At 53.7% G+C, this 25104-nt stretch overlaps 1 protein-coding gene across 1 annotated transcript in view; it reads right to left on the minus strand.

The window, feature by feature from the left end:
- Positions 1 to 1137: 1137 nt before the first annotated feature.
- CYTH4 (cytohesin 4) overlaps positions 1138 to 25104 on the minus strand; it is a 29631-nt gene continuing 5664 nt past the window's right edge. The window contains exons 2-13 of the mRNA XM_019753012.3: positions 22587 to 22669; positions 20597 to 20661; positions 19249 to 19315; positions 17647 to 17765; positions 16231 to 16311; positions 14691 to 14803; positions 12687 to 12835; positions 6687 to 6798; positions 5145 to 5221; positions 4716 to 4787; positions 4209 to 4363; positions 1138 to 2902 (exon numbers count right to left, since the gene is read on the minus strand). Coding sequence (XP_019608571.1) covers positions 2830 to 2902; positions 4209 to 4363; positions 4716 to 4787; positions 5145 to 5221; positions 6687 to 6798; positions 12687 to 12835; positions 14691 to 14803; positions 16231 to 16311; positions 17647 to 17765; positions 19249 to 19315; positions 20597 to 20661; positions 22587 to 22669 — 1166 coding nt within the window. The 3' untranslated portion in view covers positions 1138 to 2829. The remainder of the gene's footprint in view (positions 2903 to 4208; positions 4364 to 4715; positions 4788 to 5144; positions 5222 to 6686; positions 6799 to 12686; positions 12836 to 14690; positions 14804 to 16230; positions 16312 to 17646; positions 17766 to 19248; positions 19316 to 20596; positions 20662 to 22586; positions 22670 to 25104) is intronic.

Below are 25104 nucleotides of genomic sequence, written 5' to 3' on the forward strand. Positions count from 1 at the left end.
CTGCTGAAGCTGAGGCCCTGGGGGCATTTTCAGATGACTTCAATAATTATTGTGCACCTACTGCGTACTAGGCACTGAGCAGTAACAATCTGGCCTGCGAGGGTTCACAGTCGTGTGTGTGTGTGTGTGTGTGTGTGTGTGTGTGTGTGTGTGTGTGTGTGTCGGGTAACAGACATGAGATGAACTCACTGCAGTCTCAGGTGTGTATTCTTTCCCCCACCTGGCTGCCAACAGTCAAGCACAGCTCCTCTGAGAAGCCTCCCTGGATTGCCCCTCTACCCAGCCCAGCTTCCACTGGCCCCTGTGCCCCACCTATAACAGCACAGGTCGGCCTGAGCTGCCATTGCTCCTTCGTGCCTGTCTCCCCCACCTGATCTGAGCTCCTTCTGAGGGCCAGGGTTCTGTCTTGATCGTCTGTGGATGCCTGGCTCTGCGTGAGGAGCTGGTACATGGCAGATGCTCAATAAGCAGGGGCCAAATGAAGGAATAGATGGAGAAGTTGATCGGTCCAGGGCCTTCAGGTGACTCACTGGTGGAACCTAAGCAGGGGGCTGGGTTAAGGTACGGGAGCCACTTGGGTGTCCTCCACATCTGGAGAGGGCTGCCTAGAGTCTTAGAATTCAGAACCACCAGAGTACAAGGCCTGTGTGGGCAGGTATTCTGTCTTGTTCCCCATGCCTGGAACACTAGAGGTACTTAATAAATATGGCGGAAAGTACAAATAAATGAAGGTTACTGAATTCAAGCCCCTCCGTGACACCCCAAGTGATCACTGGAGCCAGCCTGTGCTTGCATCCCTTCAGAGACAGGGAGCTTATTACCTATCTTTCCAGGCAGCAGCTCTTTCTCTTTAGACAGTGCTGCCTGTTGGGAAGTTCCTTTGCCTTTCTTCAGCCTAGGGAGGACCAGTTCATCCTGCCGCTTATCTGAGGGAGCTCTGTAGCAAATCTAGCCTCCAGGTATGTCTGTCCAGTGTGGGAGCCCCAGTGTCCCGAGGAGGAGGGTCCAGAGCCCTCCAAGTGCCCACTCTTCCACGTATGGCCCTCCTGCCCTCAGCTGGGAAGGCGATGAAGGTGAAGGAGCAGGGTGGAGTCAAAGATGGCAGATGTGGTCACAGAGAGGACAGAGCCCCACTCACAAGGTCGATCATAAGTTTTATTTTCTCTTCTGAGTGATTCCCAAACAGCCACTTGTGCCCAGAAAATCACTGATTCCATCCCCTCTATGATGGGGGAGGAGCTGAGGACCAGAGAGGGGAAGGGAGTGTCCTAAGATCACACAGTCAGTTTATGCCTGTGGCAGGAAAGGTCCTTAGACCTCATGAGCCCTAGAGCAGTGCTCCTTCCATGACCTCTGGATGTCCCATAATGGGCCAGTGAGGTAGCAGAGATGGCACTTAGCTCCCAGGCTGACATAGGATCTGTGGAAGTCCTAAAGCATCCTGCAAAGCCTCCTCCTGCAGCCCCCCAACCCAGACCCTCTTCAGTGCAATATTATTACCAGGCACTTGCACACTCCCAGGGACAAGGATCTCACCACTTCACAGGGCAGCTACTCCATCCTGAACGTATGGAAGGTGTGCATGTGGGGTGTGAGTGGAGGGGAGGGGAGGTTGCCTCTCCTCCCCTGGAGAATGCACCTTACTCCCACTTACCCACTCAGGCTGGTGGTGGGGCAGAGGCAACCCCATATCCTGCTTTCCTTCCAGGGAACTTCCCTCCAGGGGTTCCCCCAGGGCCCCAGTGAGGGGGCGAGAAGTGCTTCTGAGAATTCATGGAATCCTCCTCCAGGCTGGGGCCTCCCTGGAGACAGAGCCTCCTGCCAGTGTGCTGGGAAGTCAGCTCAACTGTCTACATCGCTGCTGCAGAGGGTTTCAGGATGTGAGGATCCAGCTGGGTGCCCCTTACCACCAAGGGACCCCCGCTCAGAGGTCTCGTAGGGAAGCCTTGGCTGAGACTCTGCCTCGAACTTCTGTGTCCCTCATTGGCTTGGCTGCTGCCTCCAGGCAGCCCTCCTGGTAACCACACCCACAAAGTTCTCTCTGTTTCGCTTCTTGATTGTACCCCGGATGCTGCTTGAGTACGTTTGTCTGGGATGTTCTCAGCCATTTTCTTGAAGTGTCCCACCTGGTCCTCGCCTGAAATGGACACTCTGCTCTCAGCTCCCCAGCAGCTTTCAGTCGAGTCCCCTCCAGATCAGTAAAACAAGTGCAGATATCTCCAGCCAGAAGATCCTTAGGGAGGCCTGGTGCAATCTTGCCCTTCTGCCTGGAGGAAGCAGTCCAACCGCTGGAAGCTGCACTGGGACTGTGCTTACTGTCACTGGGCAGGATGGCGGGGAACACAGAGCCTGAGGGGCCGAGACATTTCTATCCAAACACCACAGTGTTCCAAGAACCAGAGGAGGAGTCTGACTTGGGCAGAGGGCACACGGCATATTGGAAACGGAGCTTCGGAGCCCCACAGCCCTTCTCACTGAGGACTGATGGTATTTCAGAATCAAGGAGACGTTACCAGCAGAGGAAACCGAGACCCAGAGAGAGAACAGGCGGCCGGGTTCTGAGGCTGGTTTCTCTTCAGCTGCTTTCCTCAAGCCTTTCCTGGCAGCAGCTGGGTGCCGAGGGGTCTCATTGCTGGCTCTGAGCCCTTGGTGGTTCCCACCCACCCTCCTGAGCTCTGCCTCCCCCTTCTTGTCAACTTGGAGTAATGGGGGGTGGGTGAGGATGTCTGCAGGCCAGGACAGGGTGCCCTGGGTGGGAGGTGGGTCTCGAGGTACCACAGTCATGGGGTTTCTTGGATGCCCAGCCCCCAGCACCACCTCCCAGAAAGCTCACTGCTTGCTGGCAATCTTCTTCTTCCGAGCAGAGACCAGGTCATAGAATGGGACACGGGTGATGCTGGCTCTGGAAGGAGAGTAGGTGAAAATGTTTCAGGGCTGAGCTGGCCATCAAAGCGGTCTTATCTCCCAGGGCTTGTAACAAGGGTGTGGGTCTCTCAGGGAGGGGTCAGCCTGCCCCACTACAGGGGAAAGGCCAGACGACCCCAACCAGGAGCACGTCAGGGTGAGTCCAGCCTCGTTGGTCTAACCCAGAGTCCCATGAACAGGGCTGGAGAAAGTGAGACAGAGAGCCTGGGGAATTCTGTCCCCAAATGTCCCTGGACCCCTCTTTCAACTCCCATGAGACTCTCAGAAGGAGGTGGAAAGAGCGTGGGCAGAGTCAGCAGACCTGCTTGCTGGGCCTAGCTCTGTCCCTCACTGTCTGTGTGGCCCTGGGCTAGGGCCTTCCCTCTCTGGGCCTCAGTTTCCTCATCTGTAAAATGGAGGTGAGAATGGATTCAGCCTGGCAGCCTCATAGGGATGCTGCAAAGCCTGAGGGAAAAGACCCTGCAAGTCCCTGGGACATGACCCCTGTCCAGAGACTAGCCCTGTGTCCTCCTGTGGCCTACAGGGTGCGCCCTTGCCTGCGTCTCCCCACTGGATCAGTCAAGGTTGTCGTCCTGTCCCTCACTCAGCTCCCTTTTACTTGTCCTCATTGCCTGTCTTCATAAACCCAGCCCCTACACCGTGCCTTTCTCACGGGGCTACACCCCTTCTTTATTTACCAGTCTGTGGCTCCCCAGGGCCCCCAGGAGAAACCCAAGCTTGTTGCCATGGCGACCAAGGCCTTGCCATCCTCTGCAGCTTCATCTCTTCCTGCTCAGCCCCCACAGTGCCCTGTCCCTACACAGCCAGACCCCTGCACTGCTTGGCATTGCCTGCCCCCACACTGCCCAGCAGCAGCTACCCAGGACTCTGAGGGGCTGCCACACATTGACTTGACCTCCCATCTTTGCCTGCATTGGTCCCTCCAGCTGGAAAACCCTTGCCTCCATCTCCACCAGGTCTTTCCAGGGCTAACAAGGATGCCATTCCCAAGCACTTACCAAGTGCCAGGCACTGGGCAGAGAGCTTTACAAGCCACATCTCGCCCGCTCCTCCCATCAGCCCCATGAAGTTGGTGCCTCACTCCCCTGTGTCCTGGGGCCTGGCATTGTGCCTGCGCAGAGGAGGTGCTCACAGAACACAGGTGGGAGGGATTTGCATGCCAGAACCAGGAGGGAGATTTCAGAGTTAGCCCCCTTTGCAGACAAGGAAACAAGGCCCTGAGAGAAGCAGGGGCTTCTGGGAGGTGACAGGAAGCCCATCCCCAGTAGCTGGCTACTCCTTACCGGATGGCCTCGATCCATTGGTCCCGCTCCTCGGCGCTGGAGGCTGAGATCCGGTAAGACTCATGCTTGCCCTCCACCACCTTGCCATCACCATCTGTTTTGCAGGCTTTTATCTTCTGGCCCCGGCAGCTGGGGTTGTAGAGCTCCAGGCAGAACTGTGGGGAGGTGGCCAGGTGAGAGCAGGGCAGGGATGGGAGGGGAGGGGAGGGGAGGGCAGCTGGGGTGGGCTCTCCAGGAGACTCAGAGAGGACTAGGGCAACAGCACTTGGGCAAGACCAGAGCTCAGACGAGCAGTGGCACCCACCTGCCCCAGGCCTGCTTCCTGTGAGAGGTGAAGGGGCAGGCAAAGAGCCCACGGCCCCAAGAGGGAGACTGAGGCAACCCTGAGCTCCCAGGAAGGTGTGCTGGGCATGCCTAGCCTCCTAGAGAGCCCAGCTGCCCTCTCCTCCCTCCCTGTTTCAGAAATTCTCCCAGCTGCTCCGGGCTCAGGCCCCACCCGACACCTACTGGCTTCTTGGGGTCATCCACCTTCTGCACTGAGAGGTTCTCAAGGGGTATGATTCCCCGCGGCTCCTTGTCCTGCAGGCGAACGGGGGAGAAGTTCAAAATCAGCAGAGAGAGACTTCAGGCAGAAGATAGGGAGTGAACTTGGGCTCCTCAAACCCCAGAGGAGTGTACCCATCTTCCCAGACTCTGTCCAGCCCTGGCAGGGTAGGGGGAGCAGCACGGGAGGAGCCCTGGCTAGGAGTTAGGAGACCTGACTTTAAGCCCTGGCTCTGCCTTGGCCCTTGGCACAGTCCTTCCTCCTCTATGTAGCTCAATTTTCCCCATCTGTGAAATGGGGGTGGACTGTGTGATTTTAAAGAGGCCCCCAGCTCTGTGAGTTGACCGCTTGGTGGGAGTCTGAAAGGGGGTGGGGGGCAGGGGCAGACTCACCGTGGTGAACTCAAAGTAATAGAGGCAGCTGTCGGTCAGTATGAACCAGCGCCGTTTCCACGTCTTCACACGGCCCCCTGCAAGGGGTCAGCGGTGGAGCCAGTCAGTCCCCGGCTACTAACACTTCCCTCCACGGAAGAGCAGGGAACTTGCATGCTTCCCCCTGGGCTCCCCCCTGAGCCCCCACACAGTTTCCCCCATATCTACCCCCTCCTCACTCAAAAACCTCAGGGACCCCCATCGTCCACCGGCTTCCCTGAGCTGCTTCACCCGACATTCGAGGCTCCCCCATGATCAGGCCCCAGGACAGGTGGCCGTTCCCTGAGTTTTTCTGCCGCTTTATCCCTTAGGAGGATCCCATGGCCTGCTCCCTGCCTGGCACTGGGCCAAGTGTTTCCTTTTTCATTTGCCAGGCAATGTTCATGAGGGTTAAAAAAATATTCGTTGTTAACCCCCATGACCCCCTAGGAGGAAGGGACCATTAGCAACCCCATTATATAGATGAGGGGACCAAGTCTCTGTTCAAGGTCCTGCAGCAGAGCTGAGATTTGAACCCCAGGGTCCTAGTTCCACAACCAAGCACTTGGCCATTTTGCTATGCGTTCAGCCCTCCCAGTGATTATGTATTCTGCCCATTTCACATCTCGGCTGGGACCTGTACACCCCCACATATGTTCGTGTGTGTGCGCGTGCTGAGGCTGAGCAACCCGACCCCAGCACATGGGTGGAAGGGCTGGTATCTGCAGCTTAGAGCCTCCCCGGGGCTGAGAACAGTCCGTTGGGCAAGAAGGCAGGCCTGGGAGGTGGGCATGGAGAGACGGAGGGCCTGCATGCACACCCCAGGCCAAGGCCCCTGCTCCAACACGAGACGAGGCGCTGTCCTCACCTGCCTCTGAAGGCCACTGTGCCTGGTTGGGATGCCCCTGCTGGGTGGCATCCGGGAGTGTGAGTGGGGGCAGGAGCAAGTGGCTGGGCCCTGTGTTTCCCCTGCCAGACTCTGCAGCCGCAGCCCCCACGACCATGACACCCACCCACAGCTCCTCTCTGCAAATCCGAGGCCCTCCTGCCCACTAGTTGTGTTGAGGGAAAGCTCCCCTGAGCCACATCCTGTCACTCTCCCTCCCCCCATCCTTCAGGGACACCCCATCCTTTGCCCACTAAAATCTGCCACTTGCTGGCTGTGTGGCCTTGGGCAGGTGTCTCTCTTCTCTTCCGGGAAGAGAGACAGAACTGCAATTGAAGGGTTTGTGGATCTGTCAGTCTCTTATCCCCACTTCCTGCTCGTCCTTCCCCTCTGCCACTGCCCCCTTCATTTCCAGGACAGACAGATGGAGAGATGGGGTAGGAAGATTGCTGCACTGGGAGTCAGGACACCTGGGCTGTCCCGACTCCCCCCTGAGCCTACATGTCGACTTGTGTGTGTGTGTGTGTGTGTGTGTGTGTGTGTGTGTGTGTGTGTGGTGTGTCCAAGTGTGCGGGCATGGCAGTGAGTGTGCACGAGTCTCTCAGCTGTGCGCCCATGTGCCTGAGTGTGCGTCTTACCCAGCTTGAGGAGCCAGCCCTCGCGGTCAGGATTGAAGAAGGTGTGAGTAAGGTCATTGCCGTCGTCCTCAGGAATGGAGAAGGGCTCACTCTTGATGCTGTCGAAGAGGTTCTGCCCCAAGAGAGAAGGAAGGGAAAGGCCTGGCTGTGACGTCCATCGCAGTCTGGGGCTTGGGCCTGGCCTGACCAGTGTGGCCTCGGAGAGGTCACAAGACCCCTGGGCAAAGTCTTCCCCCTCCTTCCCCCTCCGTTGGTCCCTGGCCTTCGTGGCGAAACCCTGCCTGGGTCTCCCAGGTCCACTGGTGCTCCTCTGCCCCTGCACTATGTCATGCCTTCCCCTGTGCTCTTGTGGGGCAGAGCCAGTGGGAGTTAGTACCTCAGAGAGATGGTGCCAGCTGCCCCACCCATGGCCCCCACTCTATCAATACTTCAACATCAGTTTGCCGGCTGGGGTTGACCTCCCTAGATGCGGGGAGCTCCTCTAGGGCAGGCCTGGGTGTCATAACCCCGAGGCTTCCCAGGGCCTGGGCTAAAGCAGGTTGGCAACTGTTTGCTGACCAAGGGAATAACGGTCCCTTCCCCACCCCCATCTGGAATTCCAGCCACTGGCATGGCAGGAAAAAAGCATAGGCTTTGGTGTCAGGCCATCTTGGTCCAAATTTTAGCCCGGTCATTCAATGGCTGTGTCACCCTGGGCATGTCCCTCAACCTCTCTGAGTTGCTGTGTCCTCATCCGATAAATGGAGAAAACAAGGCTAACTGGCCTGGGTTCTGGGGGGAGTAAATGGACTACGCATGGGTCAGAGCCCCACCTCTCCAAGTCAAGGGAAGGTGATGAGGAGGGAGGAGTACAGCCCCCGCCTGCACCCCGACTACCCAGCACTGCTCTTCTGGGTCAGATGAGTGAGTCAAAGACAGTTATCCCTGTGTCTGAAGGTGTTGGAGACAAGAACACTCGGCTGGAAACTGCCCACCCCACACATGTTCACCTGTGTGTGTGCGCATGTGTGTGTGTGTACATACGAACACACACGCATACTGCAGGGCATAGCAGCTGAGGTCAGGGCCTCCTTAGTCAACATCCATGGGGAAGGGGTCTCCTTGTCGCTTAGGTGCAGTAGCAAAACTTGCAGGTGTATCCTGGGACAGGGGGGGGACACAGAGGAGCTACCGGAAGTTGGGAATGGTTACTGAGTAGAGGCCTGGCCAAAGGAGGGACTCAGGGTAGAATGCTGACCTTGGCTGTCAAGGGCAAAGACCTGTTCTGGGTGGGTTCTGATTTTGGGCATGGGGAGTTCCAGAAAGCAGATTTCATGGAGGACTTTCTAGCAGTTAGACGTGCTGAAATATGGAAGGAGCAACCTTGGAGGGTAATAAGTGCCTTGTCACTGGAGGTATGCAAGCCAGAGCTGAGACTTTCCTGTGGGTGAGTTGTGGATGTTGGCGATGGATCACCCCTGTGTGTTTTGAACTCTCTGGGGCTCCGTGTTCCATGAAAACCATTCCAAATTGTCTATGTCTGCTTATTAAAATCAGACACAATACTAGGTCTCCATCCTTAAGATAATTAAATAATTTCCTTTTGTTGCATTTGTGAGTGCTGCTGTTCAGAAGGATTCTTCAAAATTTTAATTGAAAAATTTCATAAGTACTGTTTGATTCCCCAAAAGTTTTAGAAATAGCATGCTGGTTTTGAAAGGTCTTTTCTGACCTGAGAGCTAGGGCACGGGAGGATGGGGGGGGGGGGGGTTGCGGGAAGGGAGGGCGGAAGCAGGTTTTCCTGGTCTTGACAGAGGTGTTTCCGAACATGGACTCCAGAGTCCCTGGGCTCAGCCTGGCTGTGGTGGGTGGGTGTAGGGAAGAGCAGGAACCTCTTGCTGTTTTTGGAGCCCCTGCACCCCCCAGAGCAGCCAGGAAGCCCCTCCCGCCCAGGTCCAGCCTGGCCCTGGGAATTCCCAAGTGGCACAGGCTGGTTAAACAAAGGCCTGCAGCAGGAAGGCCTTGTCAGCAAAGCTGTCAGCACAGACAAATATTTGGAAGGCCCAAGGAAGCAGGCGGGAGAGCAGCCGGCAGCCTCTACAGCACCCACAGGAGGCCCAGCAGCTTCTGCGTGCGCCATATCAGCCTACACATTCTGCCCCCACAAAGAAAACAGCTCAGCTCACCCACATTTCCTGTACTTTGTAAACAACGCCCCTGCTCTGTAAGAAAACACCCCTGCACTCGCCACCACCAAACCACTGGGCCAGGCTGTCTTCTCTCGTGTGGGTAGATGTGATCAGACAGACAACGGCCACTTTCTGGTGGTTCTGCTGGCCTTGCATCTGTCCCTGCCCACCTTTTCAGTTTTCCTCTGGGGAATCACCCCCCCACACACACACACACAACACACACTCTCTGTCCAGGTTGCTCAGGGGGCTTGACACCCACTGTCCGCCACCCACAGGCTCCAGGGTGGGGTGTGAATGACTCTCATCTAACTAATCAGAGCATTTCATCCTGCCGCCCACAGTGACTGGTTCAGGGAGGGACATGTCACCCAAGCCATCCAATAAGCCTTAATTCTGGGACTTAAGTTTAAAGTTTAAACTGCTAAGCAAGAGGGAAGCCTGGAGCTGCCTGGGCCATCTCTGCCACAACTTGGGGAGAGCCTGTTGGAGAGGGAAGCTGAGATGGAGGCCTGGGTTGCTGAGGGCTGAGAGACCAGACTGAGTCCTGACCTCCCCGAGCCCTGGATCTAGCCAAGCCTGAAGCCAACTGATCTGAAGTCAAATCGATCCCTGATCTTTTCTGTTCCATGAGCTGAGATTCCTCTCGCCAGGGAGAAACTGTCAGCAGGGACACACAGCAAAGTCCTCTGTGTCTAAAATTGTGCCTCTGGTCTCTGAAGAGGGAAGGGCGCTGGAGTCAAGACAGACATGGGTTCGAATCTGAACTCCTCACAAACTATGAGGCCCCCTGACCAGCGACCCCTCTTGGAGCTCGGTTTCCTTCACTGTAAACTAGGGATGGTACCTGCAGCCTAAAGTTTTGGGGAGGACTTCATGGGTACATGAAGAACCTTGACTGAGCTCAGATATGGTCAGTTCTGATGGAGTCACCTGGACAAGGACCCAGGAGGTCCAGGACTGCCAATAGCAGAAGATACCCTAAACTGGAAGACCGTTGTCTTGCCCGGGCCTCAGTTTCTCCACCTGTAACCTCAGAGCCCTCCTTCTTCCCCTCCTCCACCCTAGCTCCCTCTCAAAGTGAGTGACTCCTCTCAGTATTTCTCTGGTGCCTGCCAAGTGCCAGAACTTGAAGTGCATTATCTCTGCTTCTCAGAAGAACATCATGAAGTCAGTGTCATCAGCCCACTTTGCGGATGAAGAAACTGAGGCTCACACTCAGGATCACACAGCCATCAGGGCAGAGCTGGGATTTGATCTCTTGTCCTCTGAGTCCACACCCCTTACCTTTGCCCTGCGTCTCTTAGGCACTCTGTCCCGTCCCCATCACAATGGCCAGAGCAAGACCTGCTCAATCCACCTGTCCCTCATTCCCACCACGCCCCTCTCCAAAGCCTTTCCAGATGCGCACGCTCATGGTCTGTGAGACCTTGGGGTGACCTCTCTTTACGTAATGTATCTGCGTCAGTTTAATTTCATAAATCAGGCCACTTGAAAGCATTACGTGTCCTGGGCAGGGCCCAAGCTGCAGTAGCTTCATGGAGAATCCTTTTGCAAAGTGGCAAACTTTGAATATCTGAAGGTGCCTAAAACCACGTCCTTGCTTTACATATGGGGAAAATGAGGCCCAGAGAGAAGGTGAGACGATGACCCCACCCCCACCATACTCTTCCTTAATCCACAGCAGCTATTTGCAAAAGCCTTGAACAGCAAGGAACAGGCCTGTGTGGTTCCTTTTGGGCCCTGGGAAGCTTCTGGATTAATTAGCCCCCTCCAACTACATACACTAGGCACTTTGCTAAAGACCTTACCTTTCTACACTAATCCTGTGAGCTGGGAGCTCAGAAGGTCAAGCCACTTACCTGATGCCACACAACCATAAAGTGGGGGAGCCAGGACTTGGATGTGCCTGTGAGACCAGCGCTCTGTTCTTTTCCCCACTAGGTCCCTGCCTCTCTTGGAAGCCAAGGAGGATAATAAACCCTTCCCAGCCCTCCCAGGCAGAGCTGGAAGCTAAATTGAGATAATAGACCTGAAAGTCCTTTGAGGAGAAAGTCACAAGCTCTATACAAATGCAGCCTATTGTTGTCAACAAAAGGCTTAAATTGGGAAAAATATCCAAGGAGGGAGATGTTGGAGGCTCTTTGGAGGCTGAAGCAATAATGTGGCACCTGGGAGATCTGGCAGGACTGGTGCTGGCTTATCATTAACTCATTAACTGCCAGACAAGGTGAGCCCAGCTTCCTGCCAAGAGTACCACAATGATATGAGTCACCAATTCTCAAGTGCTTTTTGTGTTTCAGCCATTTTACTAGGTGCCGGGGTTTTAAAATGATCATTAATTATTTAATAGTGACATAAGCCGCCATTTAGAGCCTGTGCTATGTACCTGGCATGGGCTATGACCTTTACATTAAAAGAAATTACTACTCGTAGCAGCTCTATGACACAGGCATTAGCCCCATTCTCTTGGTTGAGGGAATGGTGGCTTCGAGAGGGTGAGTCATTACCCAAGGTCACCCAGAGGGCAAATGGGGGTGGGGGTGCAGAGATTTCACCTGAGCTCCCCACCATGATCAATTTTCTCTTCTGGGGACAAAGGAGGGTGGTGGCAAAGGGCGCCCTTCTCAAACAAGGAGGGGACACAAGAATCATTCCAGACCTAGGCTCCCCCCAGACTTTTGTAACAGGAGGTACACAGGGTGCTAAGCTGGGATAGTGGGGTTCACACTCTCTCCTTCCTGCGGGGCTCTGACCTGGCGAGGACTGAAGCTCTATGGAGTTCTGGGGCATCGCTAATCCTAGAAATGAACTGTTGATTCGTTTTTGCTGAGCCAGGCTCTGAATCTCACTCCTGTGTTTACAGAACTGCTCCTGACTCCCTGTTGCCCACAGGAAACAGACAAACTCCTGAAGCTGTCATTCGAAGCCCTGGACACTCTGGCCCCACCTTTCCACGCATCAGTGTCCATTCGCTCCTACACTCCAGCCAGGCACACTGGATGCCCCGCCCTTTCCCAGTCATGCCAGGCCTGGGTTCTGGCCAATTCTTCTTTCTGGAATGTCCTTTCCCTGCTTCTCCTCTGGGGAAACTCCCATTCAACCGTCAAGGCCCAGTTCAAAAGTGACCTCCTCTGTGGAGTCTTCTAAGCTGGCACCTTTCCCCTGTCCCCAAGATAGTGACAGTATTGTCCCCTGTGTCTCCATAGCTGTGTTCCCATAGTTAGCATAGCATGAATCACCCAGGGTTGTCATTCACTTGTGTATCATTCCACCAGACCCTGAACTTGGCCTGGGCAGGGTGATTCATCCCTGTCTGCCCCATGCCAGGCAGAGTGCCTGGTGCAGTGTGGCAGGGGTGGGGGCTGTTAGATGAGGAGACGGGAGGCCTGGGTTTTGCTCAGCGCTCAAGCTGCCCTGCAACCTGCTGGAAGACCTCAGTTCCTTCTTTGTGAAGGAGGGAGGGGTTTGGGCACAGTGTGTGAGGGTTTTTAGCTCTGACGCATTGAGAATCTAAGAATCTGGGATTCTAAGAAATACTTTTGGGCTGCACCCTTTCTGGAAGGTGTGAATGAAGGGTGCCCAGTTTCCCATAGCTTCAAATCTGGCGGGACCTCCTGGGTGGTCTATCTCTGGCCATCATTCTGAAGATGGGGGCCACTTAGGAAGAGCCATCTCAGGACCAACTTCTTTTGTGGTCGTCCATCTCACGACAGTCACCAACCTGGATGGTCTATGTCAGAGGAGCCCAGCCCCCCTTGGGCTGTCAATCTAAGACAGGCCCCGCCCATATGCTGTAGGACTGGGCTGGGTCTGGCTGCGCCTCTCTTACCCTCAGCTGCTCCTCTGGCAGGTCACTACCATCATTGATGCCGCGGTTCATGGACACAAAGCGCTCGAAGGGGGGCTTGTCCCGGACGTTGGGGTTGTGGAGGCTGGTGTTGAGCATGATGATGGAGAAGGACAAGACGTAGCAGGTGTCTGTGGGTTGGGACAGCAGGTCAGAGTCCTGGCCCTGGTGGTTCTCCCCTCCTCTGTCCTGGCCCCTTCTAGGGATTGAAGGTCAGCCATTCAAGGCCCCAAGGTCCACCGTGTCCTCCCGTCTTGGCATTCGAAGCCCGGCTTCACCTCCCACTCTCACTGGACTCCTCCCAAGAAAATCCCGCCGTCCTGTTCCAAGCCCCTCTGTGCCTTCCCACCCTGCACTTGTGCTCTTGCGGCCCCCGCCAGGCATGCTTCCTCTTCCCTTTTCTACTCATTCACACCCCCTTTTAGCTCCAGCGGTTAGCTCTCCTCCCCGCGGAGCCCTTTCAGCCCCTCTGCCCACTCTGTCCTCTGCCTCCTTGGATCTCGGAGAGCACTTATTGTTGGCACCACTGTTCAGGGCTTAGTCACGTGCTGCTTGGTAATCTGGCTGACATTGTGGGGCTTCTGGAGCCAGAGTGACTGTCCCGTGATTCAGGTGCAAGGCAGGGAGCCTGGGCGGCGCCTTTGGGAGGGAGAAGACTACTACGCTGTGGTGTATGTCCAGAACCAGGGAAGTCCAGCTAATATCCCCAACTCTCTGATTGACCTTGGGAAAGTCCCTGACCTCGCTGAGCCTCAGCTTCCCCATCTGTGACGTTCGGAGCTTTAACTTTGAAGTAGCTTTATGTTCTAAACCATCAGTGATGCTACCTCTGATAACAGTGGCACCTAACATTGTTGTTGTTTGCCCTGTGCTAAGCTCTTCCCATCTCCATGACAACCCAGTGAGGAAGGTACTGTTACCACCCCTGTTTTACAGATGAGGAAACTGCAGCACAAGCACATTAAGTAATATGCCCAAGGTTACAGAATTAAAAAGTAGTTGGACTGTGATTCAAATCTGGTGCTTTAAAATTCCTTCCTTTCTACACATATTTGAGTACCTACTAAGTGCTGGGGGCTGGGGATTCACTGGTGAATAATTCTGATATTGTTATGCCCTTGTGGGACAGTTAGACTGGTGGAGCTGGCAGATAATAAAACAAGCAACCACTGAAATCGTATATACCTACAAGCCAGGGCAGATGCTCTGTAGGACACACAGCCAGGAAGTATTGTGTCTGTGGACAAGTCACTTCACCTCTCTGAATCTGTATTCTATGCAGGGATGAGAATACTGAGAATACTAGAGACCTCGCAGTGTGGCTGTGAGGATTAAATGACTTTGCATGAGTAAAGCACTTAGCGCAGGGGAGTACTCAGTAAATAAAATTGGTTGTTGTTGCTATGGTAACTTCAGATCCAGAGAAGAGGCCAGGACAAATCTGCTATGAAGGCTTCTTATCTACCCTGTACGGGAGAGTATGGAGGACTGACATTTGTTGATATCCTTCTATGCTCCTTTGCTCCCTGTATCCTGCCCAGGCTGTTTCGTGCTTCAGGATCTTTGCTTGAACTAGAACTCTTGCCCCAAAGGCCTTTTTACCCCTTGGCCTCCTGGAGAACTCCTATTAATTCTTCAGAACCCCACTCAGACCCCACTGCCTCTGGGAAGCCATCCCGGACATGCTGACTCCCTCATCCTTGCCCTCAGACAGGTGTGTTGTTGCCCTAACCCCCTGTTCCATTATTTCCTGCCTTCTCTTCCAAGGATCATGCCCTAAGCATCTTTGCCCAACAAACAAACACCCAGCAGAGGGCCTGGCACAGAATTGACGCTCAGTGAGGGCTCGTGAAATGATCTGGGCTCCCAGGGTCTGCTTGAAGGCAGGCAGAGGGGGCGTGGTGGCCATGGTGCTTTGGGAAGCAGACCTGTGGCTGGCAATGTGGAAGGGGTTCCGGAGCCCCGGGTCCCACCCCATACTGGCACCTGTGGACTGGAAGACGCCTGGGTTGCAGAGGCAGTATCGAGTGGCAAAGGTCTCCATCATCCGGTCGATCTTCTGGGCTTCGCCGGGCAGCCGGAAACTCCACAGGAACTGCCTGGGGGAGGAGCAGGGCCATGGGCAGCGAGGTTGGTGGGGACGCTCAGGGGGACCCTGGACAAGATGCTCTGCTTCTACACTCTTGGTTTCTTTAGCCTGGAAATGGGTGAGTCTGCACCTGCCATCTAGGTTCATGGTGGGGAGTAAGGGATTTGTCCTGACGAACATGCAGAAGGTTTCCAAGAAATGGCCCCCTTTTTTTCCAGAATATGGGAATGAGTGTGCGCTCCCCTCTACCCATCTGAGTCCTAGCACCTTTTGTGGCCCAGTGCCTCAGCCCATGATGGAGCTTCTGCCTGCGCCAGTTTCTGCAGCTCCCCTTGCCTGGCCATCGGTCCAATGGCCTGACTATGGGACCTGGGCAGAGTGCCTTCTCCTGGGTGGGACTCCTTTCTTGGAACCTAAACTTCCAGCTCTGGAAGTTGATGATTTCCACAGCTTTAAATTCCACCCCCTGAGGGCGAGGGCTGTGCCTATTCCTCTCACATCTCCTGCTGGGCCTCTCATAGGCCTGGGAACCCAGGAACTGCTCTGTAAAAGGCTTGTTGAATGAATGAATGAATGAATGAATGAATGAATGAATGAATATTGAGGACTACCCCTCTCCCTCAAAAAGCATGGTAGTTGGAAGGAAGGCCACATTGCCTGGATGGTGGTGGCTTCTTCCTTTTCTGCCTTGAAAACTCCTATTCACCCTTCAAAGCCTAGCTCAAATGCACCCTCTTGGGAGCCACTTTTCCAGGCACTAAGCAGCAGCAAGACTCCTAAACACTTACTATGGGCCAAGTCTAAGCATTTTCTTGTTTAGTCCTCACAACTGTATGAGGTTGGTACTAATATCCCCATTTTACAGATGAAGAAACTGTGGCACAAAGAGGTTTTTGCAACTTGCCCAAGGTCACACAAGGGGTGAATGGCAGAGCTGGGATATGAACTGGGCAGCCTGGCTGCAAAGCGTGTGCTCTTAACTGATATACTGTCATGCTTCTTGTAGTGATAAAAATCAGAGTAGGAACGATACTCTCTTAATTAGAAAATAGTAAGTAATAATAATGCAATATATACCAAGCTGTATTAATAAAATTAAACCAGCACTATTCCGAAAAGTAGTGGGAACGGCAGTAATAGTAGTCATAATAATTACAAAGATTAAATATTGTTATAACAATGCTGTAATGAAATAATACCAGTGATATTAGCAGCAGTAATGAGACGTGCTGTTCCAGGCCGTCCACGGCTATCATCTCACCCAGCCTCTGCTGTATGAGGCAGGTACTGTCAGTCATTCGTTTTTATTCCTCATTCATTCATTTTTGCTCCTGGCTCTTTGTGCTATTAGCCATGTGGCTCGTGATTCCCCGACCCCCAAGCTCCTCCCTTCTGTGCCACCCTCCAGGGCCGGGCCCTGTCCCCTGGACCACTCACCTGAGGGCCTGGACAAGGTTGAGATTGGCGAACTCATGGCAGTCCACAAAAGCCTGGAGGACCTGCAGGTTGAGGGGGTCCCTGCGGAGGGGGCAGAAGGGAGGCTGGGATGCACCGGGGAACTTTTTGGTACTCACCTCCAGGAGGGAGTTGACGCGGGGGAGGGAGAGGAGGGGAGAGATGGCCTCCTCTGGATCCAGCCACTGTTTGGTCTGCTCACATCAGTCTGACTCCACATTGCCCCCTCACCCACGTCCTCCCACGTACGAGCAGGCCCCTGCCACTCCCCCAGCTCACCAGCACTGCTCTCACCCGGGAGGGGAATCTGGCTTTGGAGTGGCTTGTCCTGAGTCAAATCCTTCCTTTGTCACTGCCTACTTGGGTGACCCCACTCAAGCCTCTGGACTTTCCCAAACCAGTGTCCTCATCTAAAATGGAGACAACTACGCCTCACTCCATTTCCTCTCTCTTCCCAGCTCTTCAGTCAGGAATTGCTGCCCTTCTTGTCACCTGTGTCCCCTGCTTGCTCAGGAGAAGGCATGTATCCTCTGGGGAGCCTAGGAGAAGGGTTGCTGGCTCGCTGGTTCAGTTCCACTCTGTCCCTTACAGGCCACCCCCCCTCAACCCAGCAGCCAGAGGAGTCCGCTCAGACCATCCTCTGCCCAGACCCCTCCCATAGACCCCCACCTTCTCACCTACTACTTCCTCCCTCCTTCCCTCACTCTCTTCCAGTCTCACCAGCCTGCTGTTCCGCCAGCGTTCTACTGCCCTGAGTCCTTTGCACATACTGTTCCCTCTGCTTGGAATGCGCTTCCCCTAGATGCCTACACTGCTCTCCTCCTTTAAGTTCAGTCAGACATCACCTCTCTGTGAGACCATTCCCACGCACACTGAAATCACAGCCCTCGGCCCCTGGTTCCCAGCACTTCTCACCTCCCTTCCCTGCTTGCTTTGTGTGCTGAAGCATTTAAACTTTTCTAACATGTTGTACCTGTTTGGGGGTCTATCTTCCCTATTACAATGTACCTCCCAGAGGGCAGTTTTGTCTGTTTTAAACACTGGTATAAATACAGAGCTTACAACAGTGCCTGGCATAGAGTAGATACTAACAAATATCTATTTGTTGAATAAAGAAAGGAAGGAAGAAGGAAGGGAGGAAGGAAGAAAGGAAGGGAGGGAGGGAGGAAGGAAGGCAAGAAGGAAAGAAGGAAAGTTTTGGTTCAGAATCTGGAGGGGAGTGATCAGTAGCCCCCTCGAGCTCCAGGAATTATGACTTTTCTTACACAATTCACCCTCTCACTCACCTGCACACACACACACACTCACGCATATACACACACGCACTACACAAAGACTCTCACCTGCACAAACTTGCACACCCGCATTCCCTGCCTCCCTAAGGCCTTGCCCCCTTACCTCTCCCCCAAGTAGGTGCCAATGGCCGTCTTGTTGAGGCCCTCGCCCTTGTACAGGAACCGGGCGATGTCCTGGGCATTGGGGGTCAGCAGCTGGTGCTCAATGAGATACTGGATGCCCTGGAGGTGGTACACAGAGCCCTGAGGACTGGCATTCTGGCACTGGCACAGCCCGTTCTAGGAAGCTGTGTCCCTCCTTAACAGAAGCTGCCTTTGTAAGGTAGTGAGTTCCCCAACTCTGGAGGCATGCAAAGAGAGATGGGGTTCCTGGAATGAACCAGATTCATGCCAGGTTCTCCCCTGGGTCCCTTTCATTCTGATGCTCTTTGATTATATGCTTCAATGATTCCATGAATTCATAATTTTAAGATTCAATGATTTAGCCATTCCTTTTGTCCCCTTAAAGTTCACATTATTTAAAAACAGTGTTTCATTTTGTCTCACAAGTAATCTATGTCCATTGTATAAAAATTAGGAAAAAAAACCCAGCTAAATCAAAAGGAGAGGAAATTGCCTAAGTTCTACCGCTCGGAGGTAGGCAGTTGCCATGGTGGTGACTTTCTTCCCCTTCCACATGAAAGTGGGAACATGCCACGCCCACCACGTTGGAACCTGCTTTTCCAATTTGACAGCGTCCCAAACATCTCTTCCCAAGACCCAGGCACTCGGAGTCTGTCATCCTAATTTTAGGAGTTTCAGGGGTTGGCGTCTGGTTTTCTGTGATGGTTCCTTCATGTCCCTGCTCCTTTTGGAGAAGGAGCTTCTGGAAGATGGGAGGCAATTTGTGGGGACTCTGAGTGACAGGCAGAGGGCCCTGGGGACCCCTCAGTGGCCCCTCCCCGGTGCTTGGGTGGGAGTGTGAGTTAGTGTGCATATGTGGGTGTGTGTGTGGCACCGGTGGATGGGGGCAGGGGTCTGATTACTGCAGCTGTGGGAGGTGAATGGGTGTGTGACACTGTGGGCCTGTGACAGGGAAAGGAGGCAGCCTTCTAAGCCAGAGCAGTAAATTTCCAGGGCCCCTTGGCTGCCCTGCCCCACCTTCTTTGTATGTCAGTTTGTGGCTTCCTCCTGCCTCAGTTCCTGCAGGAAAGGACCAGACCCCACAGCCAGCTAGCAGGGTGAGGGGTGAGGGCTGGGGCTATTCTGAGGCCAGTGGGGGAGGTGTTGGGGTGGGGAGAGCAGCAGCTTAGCTCTCAGTGCTCTGTGCTGGCACCCCATGTCTGCCCCCCACCAGCCAAGTGGCTGGAAGACACTTCTGGAGACTGAGCCCCAGAATCTAAGGACCCCCCTGTCCAATGCCCTATTCACAGAGGAGGAAACAGAGGCCTAGTGTCAAAGGACTCCGAGTCCACGGACATCACAGACTCTATTCTATCCTCCTGGCTCCCACCTCATATCTGAGGCTGCTGTGCTGTGTGTGACAGAAGCCCCAGCCGTGATCTGCCACAGGCCACTGGACAAGATGCTGAGCCTTGCTGGGTCTCAGTTTCCTCATCTGTAGGGTGGGTTATTGTGCCCGTTGAGGGAAATGAGAGAACACTGTGAAGAGGTCCGGCATGCAGCAACTCCGACCCCAGGACTCAGCCCCCCCAAAACTGCCTACCTTCACGGGGTCCATGTTGAACTTCTTGCGCCCAATGCATTGCTCCTTCTCCTTCTGGGCTGCCCGGCTGTAGAGATGAAGAAGTCAGTGTGGGCAGCCCCGCTCCAATACCCAAGGACCCTTGAGGACCTTGAGGACACCCCTCAGCTAGAGCCAATATTCCCTAGGGGCCTCCAACAGGGGGCCCCAAGCCCCACGTCGGAATCACCTGTGAGAGCATGAGAAATGCAGGGTCTGGACCCTCTCAGACCTACCACACCAGATTCTTCCAATGGGCCCAGCCCCCCAGCCTGGGGAGCCCAGAGTCACGCCAGAAGGAGCATTTAGAGGGGCTTTGTGCTTGGAATGTGGGCAAGAAATCGGGGAAGCTGGGGGTGAGAGCACAAGTTCTGGAGCCAGCCACCTGGTGCAAATCCCACCCCACCGCTTTCTGGCTCAGCCACTTAGGGCAAGTCATTTCATCTATCTGGAACTCAGTTTTCTAGCCTGTAAAATGGGGCGACATTGCCACCTGTCTCCCAGCATTGTTGGGAGGTAAAAGCGCTGAAAATAGCTGGTGGTAGGTGCTCTGGCAATGTTACATTGTAATTAGGGCCTGACCAGGGACTCTGGAGACAGGGCCACGTAGGAGTGGGTGTAGGTGTGCCCGTGTGCATTTGTGGGTCAGGGAAGGGAGCCAAACAGGCGGAGGAGATCAGAGGCAACAGGGAACTAAGGGATGGCAAGGCCAGGGTGGGGATTTCCTGGGACACTGGATGTAGGAATCTGCCCCGGGTCCTAGGGGATTATGTAGGAACCAACCTTCTCATCTCACAAGTGGAGAAACTGAGGCCCAGAGAGGGGTGGGACCAGCCCTGGGTCCAAAGCCCATGGGGGTCTTCCTATAGAAGGGGGGGAATGAATGACACCATGTGGGTGGGGTGACATGGACCAGCCTTGGTCCTGCCACGAGCCGGGCTCCTGGACCCCTGAGGCCCTTGGCTTCTCTGTTCTCATCCTTGGGGATGAGTTTTCCTTCTCCCTGGCCCATCCCAGGATGTTCCTGGGATGGGCAGCCATTGGTCAGGGGCTGGGTCAGGGTAGGTTGAAAGGGGCTTTGGGTGGAGGTGGGAGGATGGGGCTGTTTCTCAAGAGAGGGAGCTGTCTGGAAACAAGGACCAGACCGCTGGGATGGAGTCTCGGGGTCATCCTGTTTCTATCACACCCCGCTGCCTCCTCCTCTTGGGGGGCCTGATCCCTGATTTTACCAGGGCCCAGCCTAGGCATGTCCTCTGCTGATTCATAATGTGTAACACCCTTAGGAAGCCACCATGGCAGCTGTCCAGGGTATCCTGGCCAGGCCCCTCACCTCTCCTCCGTGGTCTCGAAGCAGTCGATTTGCGCAAACACATCTGCAATCTCGTCCTTCAGCTTCTGTGGGGTGGCGGGGGTGGGGAGGACATGACAGGGAGAGAGAGTCAGGAGGCAGAGGCCAGGACAGAAGGGGTTTATGGACCCTTCCCCACAACCACTCTCACTCTTGGGCATGACTCCCAAACGGCCCTGTCCGGACAGATCCCCTCCCCAGATGTCTCATATCCTGAAAATCCTGGGACCAACTATCGCCTCTATCTGTACCCTTTCTTCCAGCATCTCCTGACTTGGAGTGGGCAGCTCCCAAGTACCCACCCTTTGCCCCATGGTATTTCTGGCCTTCCCATCTCTCCTCTCTGAAGCTGTAAAGTCTCCTGCCCACTAGCCAAGCCCACCCAACAAGCCCTCCTCCACCCAGCTGCCATCTTTCTGGAGCACACTTGGTATCTGCCCTGCCTGTGCCCAAACTCCTTCTACCGCTCCACTACCTGCCCCCACTCCCCCCAGTTCAGCAGGCACAGATTCTGGCCCTTCGAGCAGGCCTGAGCTCCTCGCCAGCGTCCCTCCATCCATCTATTTACTCTGTCACTTGCCCCTGACTCAGTGCCCACTGTGTGCCAGGTACTGTGGGTGCACCAGGTACTGGAGAGCGCAGTCCCTCTTCTCAGGGACTTTGCAATCGCAGTGGAACTTACAGAAGAGGACATTGAGGCACAGAGTGGTGAAGTGACATATCTAAGGTCTGACTAAGTCTCGGCTTTCCCCCACTCTGCTAACTGCCACCACTGGGCAGATGGGCAAGCGGGCAGCTCTTCCAGCATCCCCCTGCAGGGCAGCAGCATGAGCGCTGGCAAGAACCCCCAAAAGGCACCCAACTCTCCTTTACCTCCCCTGAGATCTGTGGGATGGGTGGTCCCAGGTGCTTGTCCTGGGACCCAGGGACAGCATGGGTCCTGGAGCCTATATCTGAGCCCAGTCAGCTCCTGTCCATGTGCTCTTGGCCGAGCCACTGAAAATGGGGGCTCACTCTCAAGTACTAATCGCGTACCTACTATGTGCTAACTGTTGGGCTGCAGATACAGTGGTGGGCAAGACAGACCCAAGCTCTGCTTACATGGAGCTCACAGTTTGGTGGGATTGAGATCATGGTGGTCACAGGGAAATGAAATCACTGTGCAGAAAATGATCACAGCAATGATAGGCACTCATTAAATACTTGCTGAGTGAATGTTGTGGTACTTTCATCCTTCCCTGGAGTCTTAGGTGGACGTGTGTCGGGGTGGAGGGTGGGGTCCCAACAGCGCTAACCAGCATGATCAGGGCAGCCTCTAGGAGGAGGTAGCATTTGAGCTGAGAATGAAATAATGAGGAGGAGCATAACGAGAGCGTGAGAGAGGCCCAGGCAGAGGGAACTGTGAGTGCAAAGGCCCCGGGGCAGAACTGAGCATGGCACATTCTAGGCTGCTGAGAATCAGACGTGCCAAATCTGAAAAGCTGGTGAACTGGCAAGTGCTGGGCATATATTGGTGTTATGTTGATCAAATGGTCTCCATTTTAGGAGGGATGAAGCTGAGGCCCATCATGGGGATGAGAGTTGATTGAGGGCACCCAGGGGAGAGTAGAACCTACCATTCGATGAGGTGTATAGAGCCTCAGATGGGCTCTACACATAGGAGGGGCTTAATCCATGGCTGCCCTTCCTCCCCCACTCTCCTGGCTCTCTCTTGGCAGCTGAGCCCAGGAGTGGGGGAAGTCCCGTGGGAATTCTGTTCTTCCCCACTGCGGGGGGCTGGGGCTGAAGCTAGGTGTGGCTAGAATCTGGTCCCCTCTCTGACCAGGCTGGGCTCTGGAGTGAGTGGGAGGGGTGTGAGCATGTATGAGTGTTTGTGGATATGTGTGGTTTGAGAGTGTGTCAGTATGAACGTGTGTAAGTGCGTGTGTGTGGACATGAGTATGTATATTTGTGAGTATGAGTGTGCACTTACCTGGATGTCCTCCAGAAGCTGCTTCCGGTGCCATTTGATTAGCTGAAGCTCCTCGGTTTCTCCACTGCTCAGCTCCGCTGGGTCTGGAAAGAGGTGAACCAGTGGTTACTGGCTGACTCACCGCCCTCCCTCCATCACTCAGCTCCAGCTACACTGGCTAACTCTCCCAGTCCTCTTTCCTTCAGAAACCCATGACTTGTTTGCCTTTTTCGCTCAGGACTTGGCTCAGATGTCACCTCCTCCAAGAGGCCTTTCTTTTTTTCTTTTTTCTTTTTGTATGAGGAGGGAGGCAACGCACAGTGGCCATGTAGGGATTGAATTGGCAACCTTGTCATTTATTAGCACCAGGCTCTAACCAACTGAGCTAACCACTCACCTCACAAGAGGCCCTTCTTGACCACTTTGTCTGAATCAGCTCCTCCCCCTCCTCTCCTACCCAAATTACTGTTTCTTCTACCCCTCAGGTATAGATACCCTGAAATGATCTGTGCACTACTGAACTCATTATACTCTTAGCTTCGTGAAAGCAGGCACTTCAACTATTTTGTTCACTGCTGCATCCTCCACAGCTAAAAAGAAACTGACACAGCAGATGCTCAATAAAATATTTTTGGAGCCATTCATCCTTCCCTGGAACTTTAATTTACTTCTTCATGGGAGCACATGTCTGTCATTTATTCATTTATTTGCCCAGCCAGGAAGTGGTGTATCATTTTGCCTCACATCCCATTGGCCAGATGTAGTCACATGGCCATACCTAGCTGCAAGGGAGGCTGGAAAATGAGCTTGTGGTAGGGTGGTCCTGATATCCTTAGTATGTGAGATGGGGAGTAGCCATCTTGGACTTTAAGATGGAAGCTGCATATTGAAATGGCAGGGTACCAAGCTAAAAGGAGCCTGGGCCTTGGGCATCTGTGGAGAAGAGTCATCATATTCACCTTGACCTACTACCCAATTGAATTTTTCAATGAAAGAGAAATAGGTTTTGAGAATGTCTCCATCACCATTATTCTGAGTCTCTGTTACAGCAGCCAAACCTGAAACTTAATCAATACAGTGTCCTTATTTGTGATCCATATCATGTGAAATATGAACCATAATCCTTACCTAGAGTGTGGTTGTTAGGATTAAAAGAGTTGAATGTTGTCAAACATCCAGCAAGTATCTGACATATGGTAAGGGTCCAACACATGTATAATGGATGCTGTGTTGTGTCATCCAGCTGCTAGGAATATAGCTTGCTAATGCCTTATAGCTGAGTCCCTCCCCAGTAATTTACCTCAGCCAAATGGAGCTGTCTCACCCAAGGATATGCCCCTCCCATAGGGCAGTCACTGCAATCAAAAGCCTTGTTTCTGGACCTGAGCCAGTTTTCAGACCCAGTACCTATTGATTGAAGGAGAGGCTGGGTCCCCAGAAGGAAGGGTCCTGCAACACTGTGGCAAGCATATATGGTAATGATTCCTCTGGGCAAATAACCAAGATGGATCTGTCTGACCCACTAAGTTATAAAGTCAAGCAAGCCCAATCGCAGTTCTTCGTAAGTGGTTCACCTAAGAACAGGCATGAGCAGAGCAAGCAGGTTCTAGTAAGCCCCATGGACAGATGGCCCAGACCCCTGTGTCATCCACTTCTGTTGCACCAGGACCTGTCCCTCAGCTCACATCCAGTCTGCATGGGTGCCCTCCTTGTGACCTTCTGACAAAGGATGAAAATGCTTGAGCTTGGTTTCAGGATGGGTGGCTCAGTGTTTGGGTACAAGTGAAAACTGGAAAGATATTAATATAGTCCTGCTCAAAAGTAGTCTAGAAAGACAGTGGTGAGAATTCCTGCCAATGGGCAGGGTACCTGGTCATCCATTTCATGTGGAAAGAGAAGTGATGTGAAGTAAGAATATACATACATTCATGGGCAGTAAAGGATGGCTTCACTTCTTGGTCAGAGGCTGGAAAGGAGAAAGATTGGAAGATTGGGAACAAATAGGTCTGGGGAAGAGGGAAGTGGGTGGCCCTATGGGAATGGACACAGAGTGGGAAGATTTTTGTAAAGCACATTTATATTACCGCAGCAAGCATCTACCACAGGAAAGGCAGAATGACCTGGCCAGTTGACATCAGCCAGTCTCTGATTGGCCAGCCCAGTGTTGGTACAATGGCACATGAATGAAATAGCCATGTGGCCTGGGTGGAGGCGATGCATAGATCCACTCACTCAGGCTCCTTGAGCCACTGCTGAATATCTGACCTGCCAGCAACAGAGACTCATTATTTCTTGAGAAGATCAGCTAGCAACTTGGTAGCAAATTGATTACTCTGCATCCCTTGTATGCTGCAGAGGCCAGCAATTCATCTTTACTGGAATCCACACACGTTCTGGACAGGTGTAGCCTTTCCTGCCCTCAGAGCCTCGGCCAGCATCAGTTGCCAAGGATATCCAGAGGGTTTGATCTGCTGACACAGAGCACTCATGACATTACATTAGATTGAAGGACCTTCTTTACAGTAAAGGAGCTGTGGGA

This window comes from Rhinolophus sinicus, chromosome 1, assembly GCF_057876585.1.
Source record: "Rhinolophus sinicus isolate RSI-liver-muscle chromosome 1, RSI-T2T, whole genome shotgun sequence".
In the NCBI taxonomy this organism is placed as follows: Eukaryota; Metazoa; Chordata; class Mammalia; order Chiroptera; family Rhinolophidae; genus Rhinolophus; species Rhinolophus sinicus.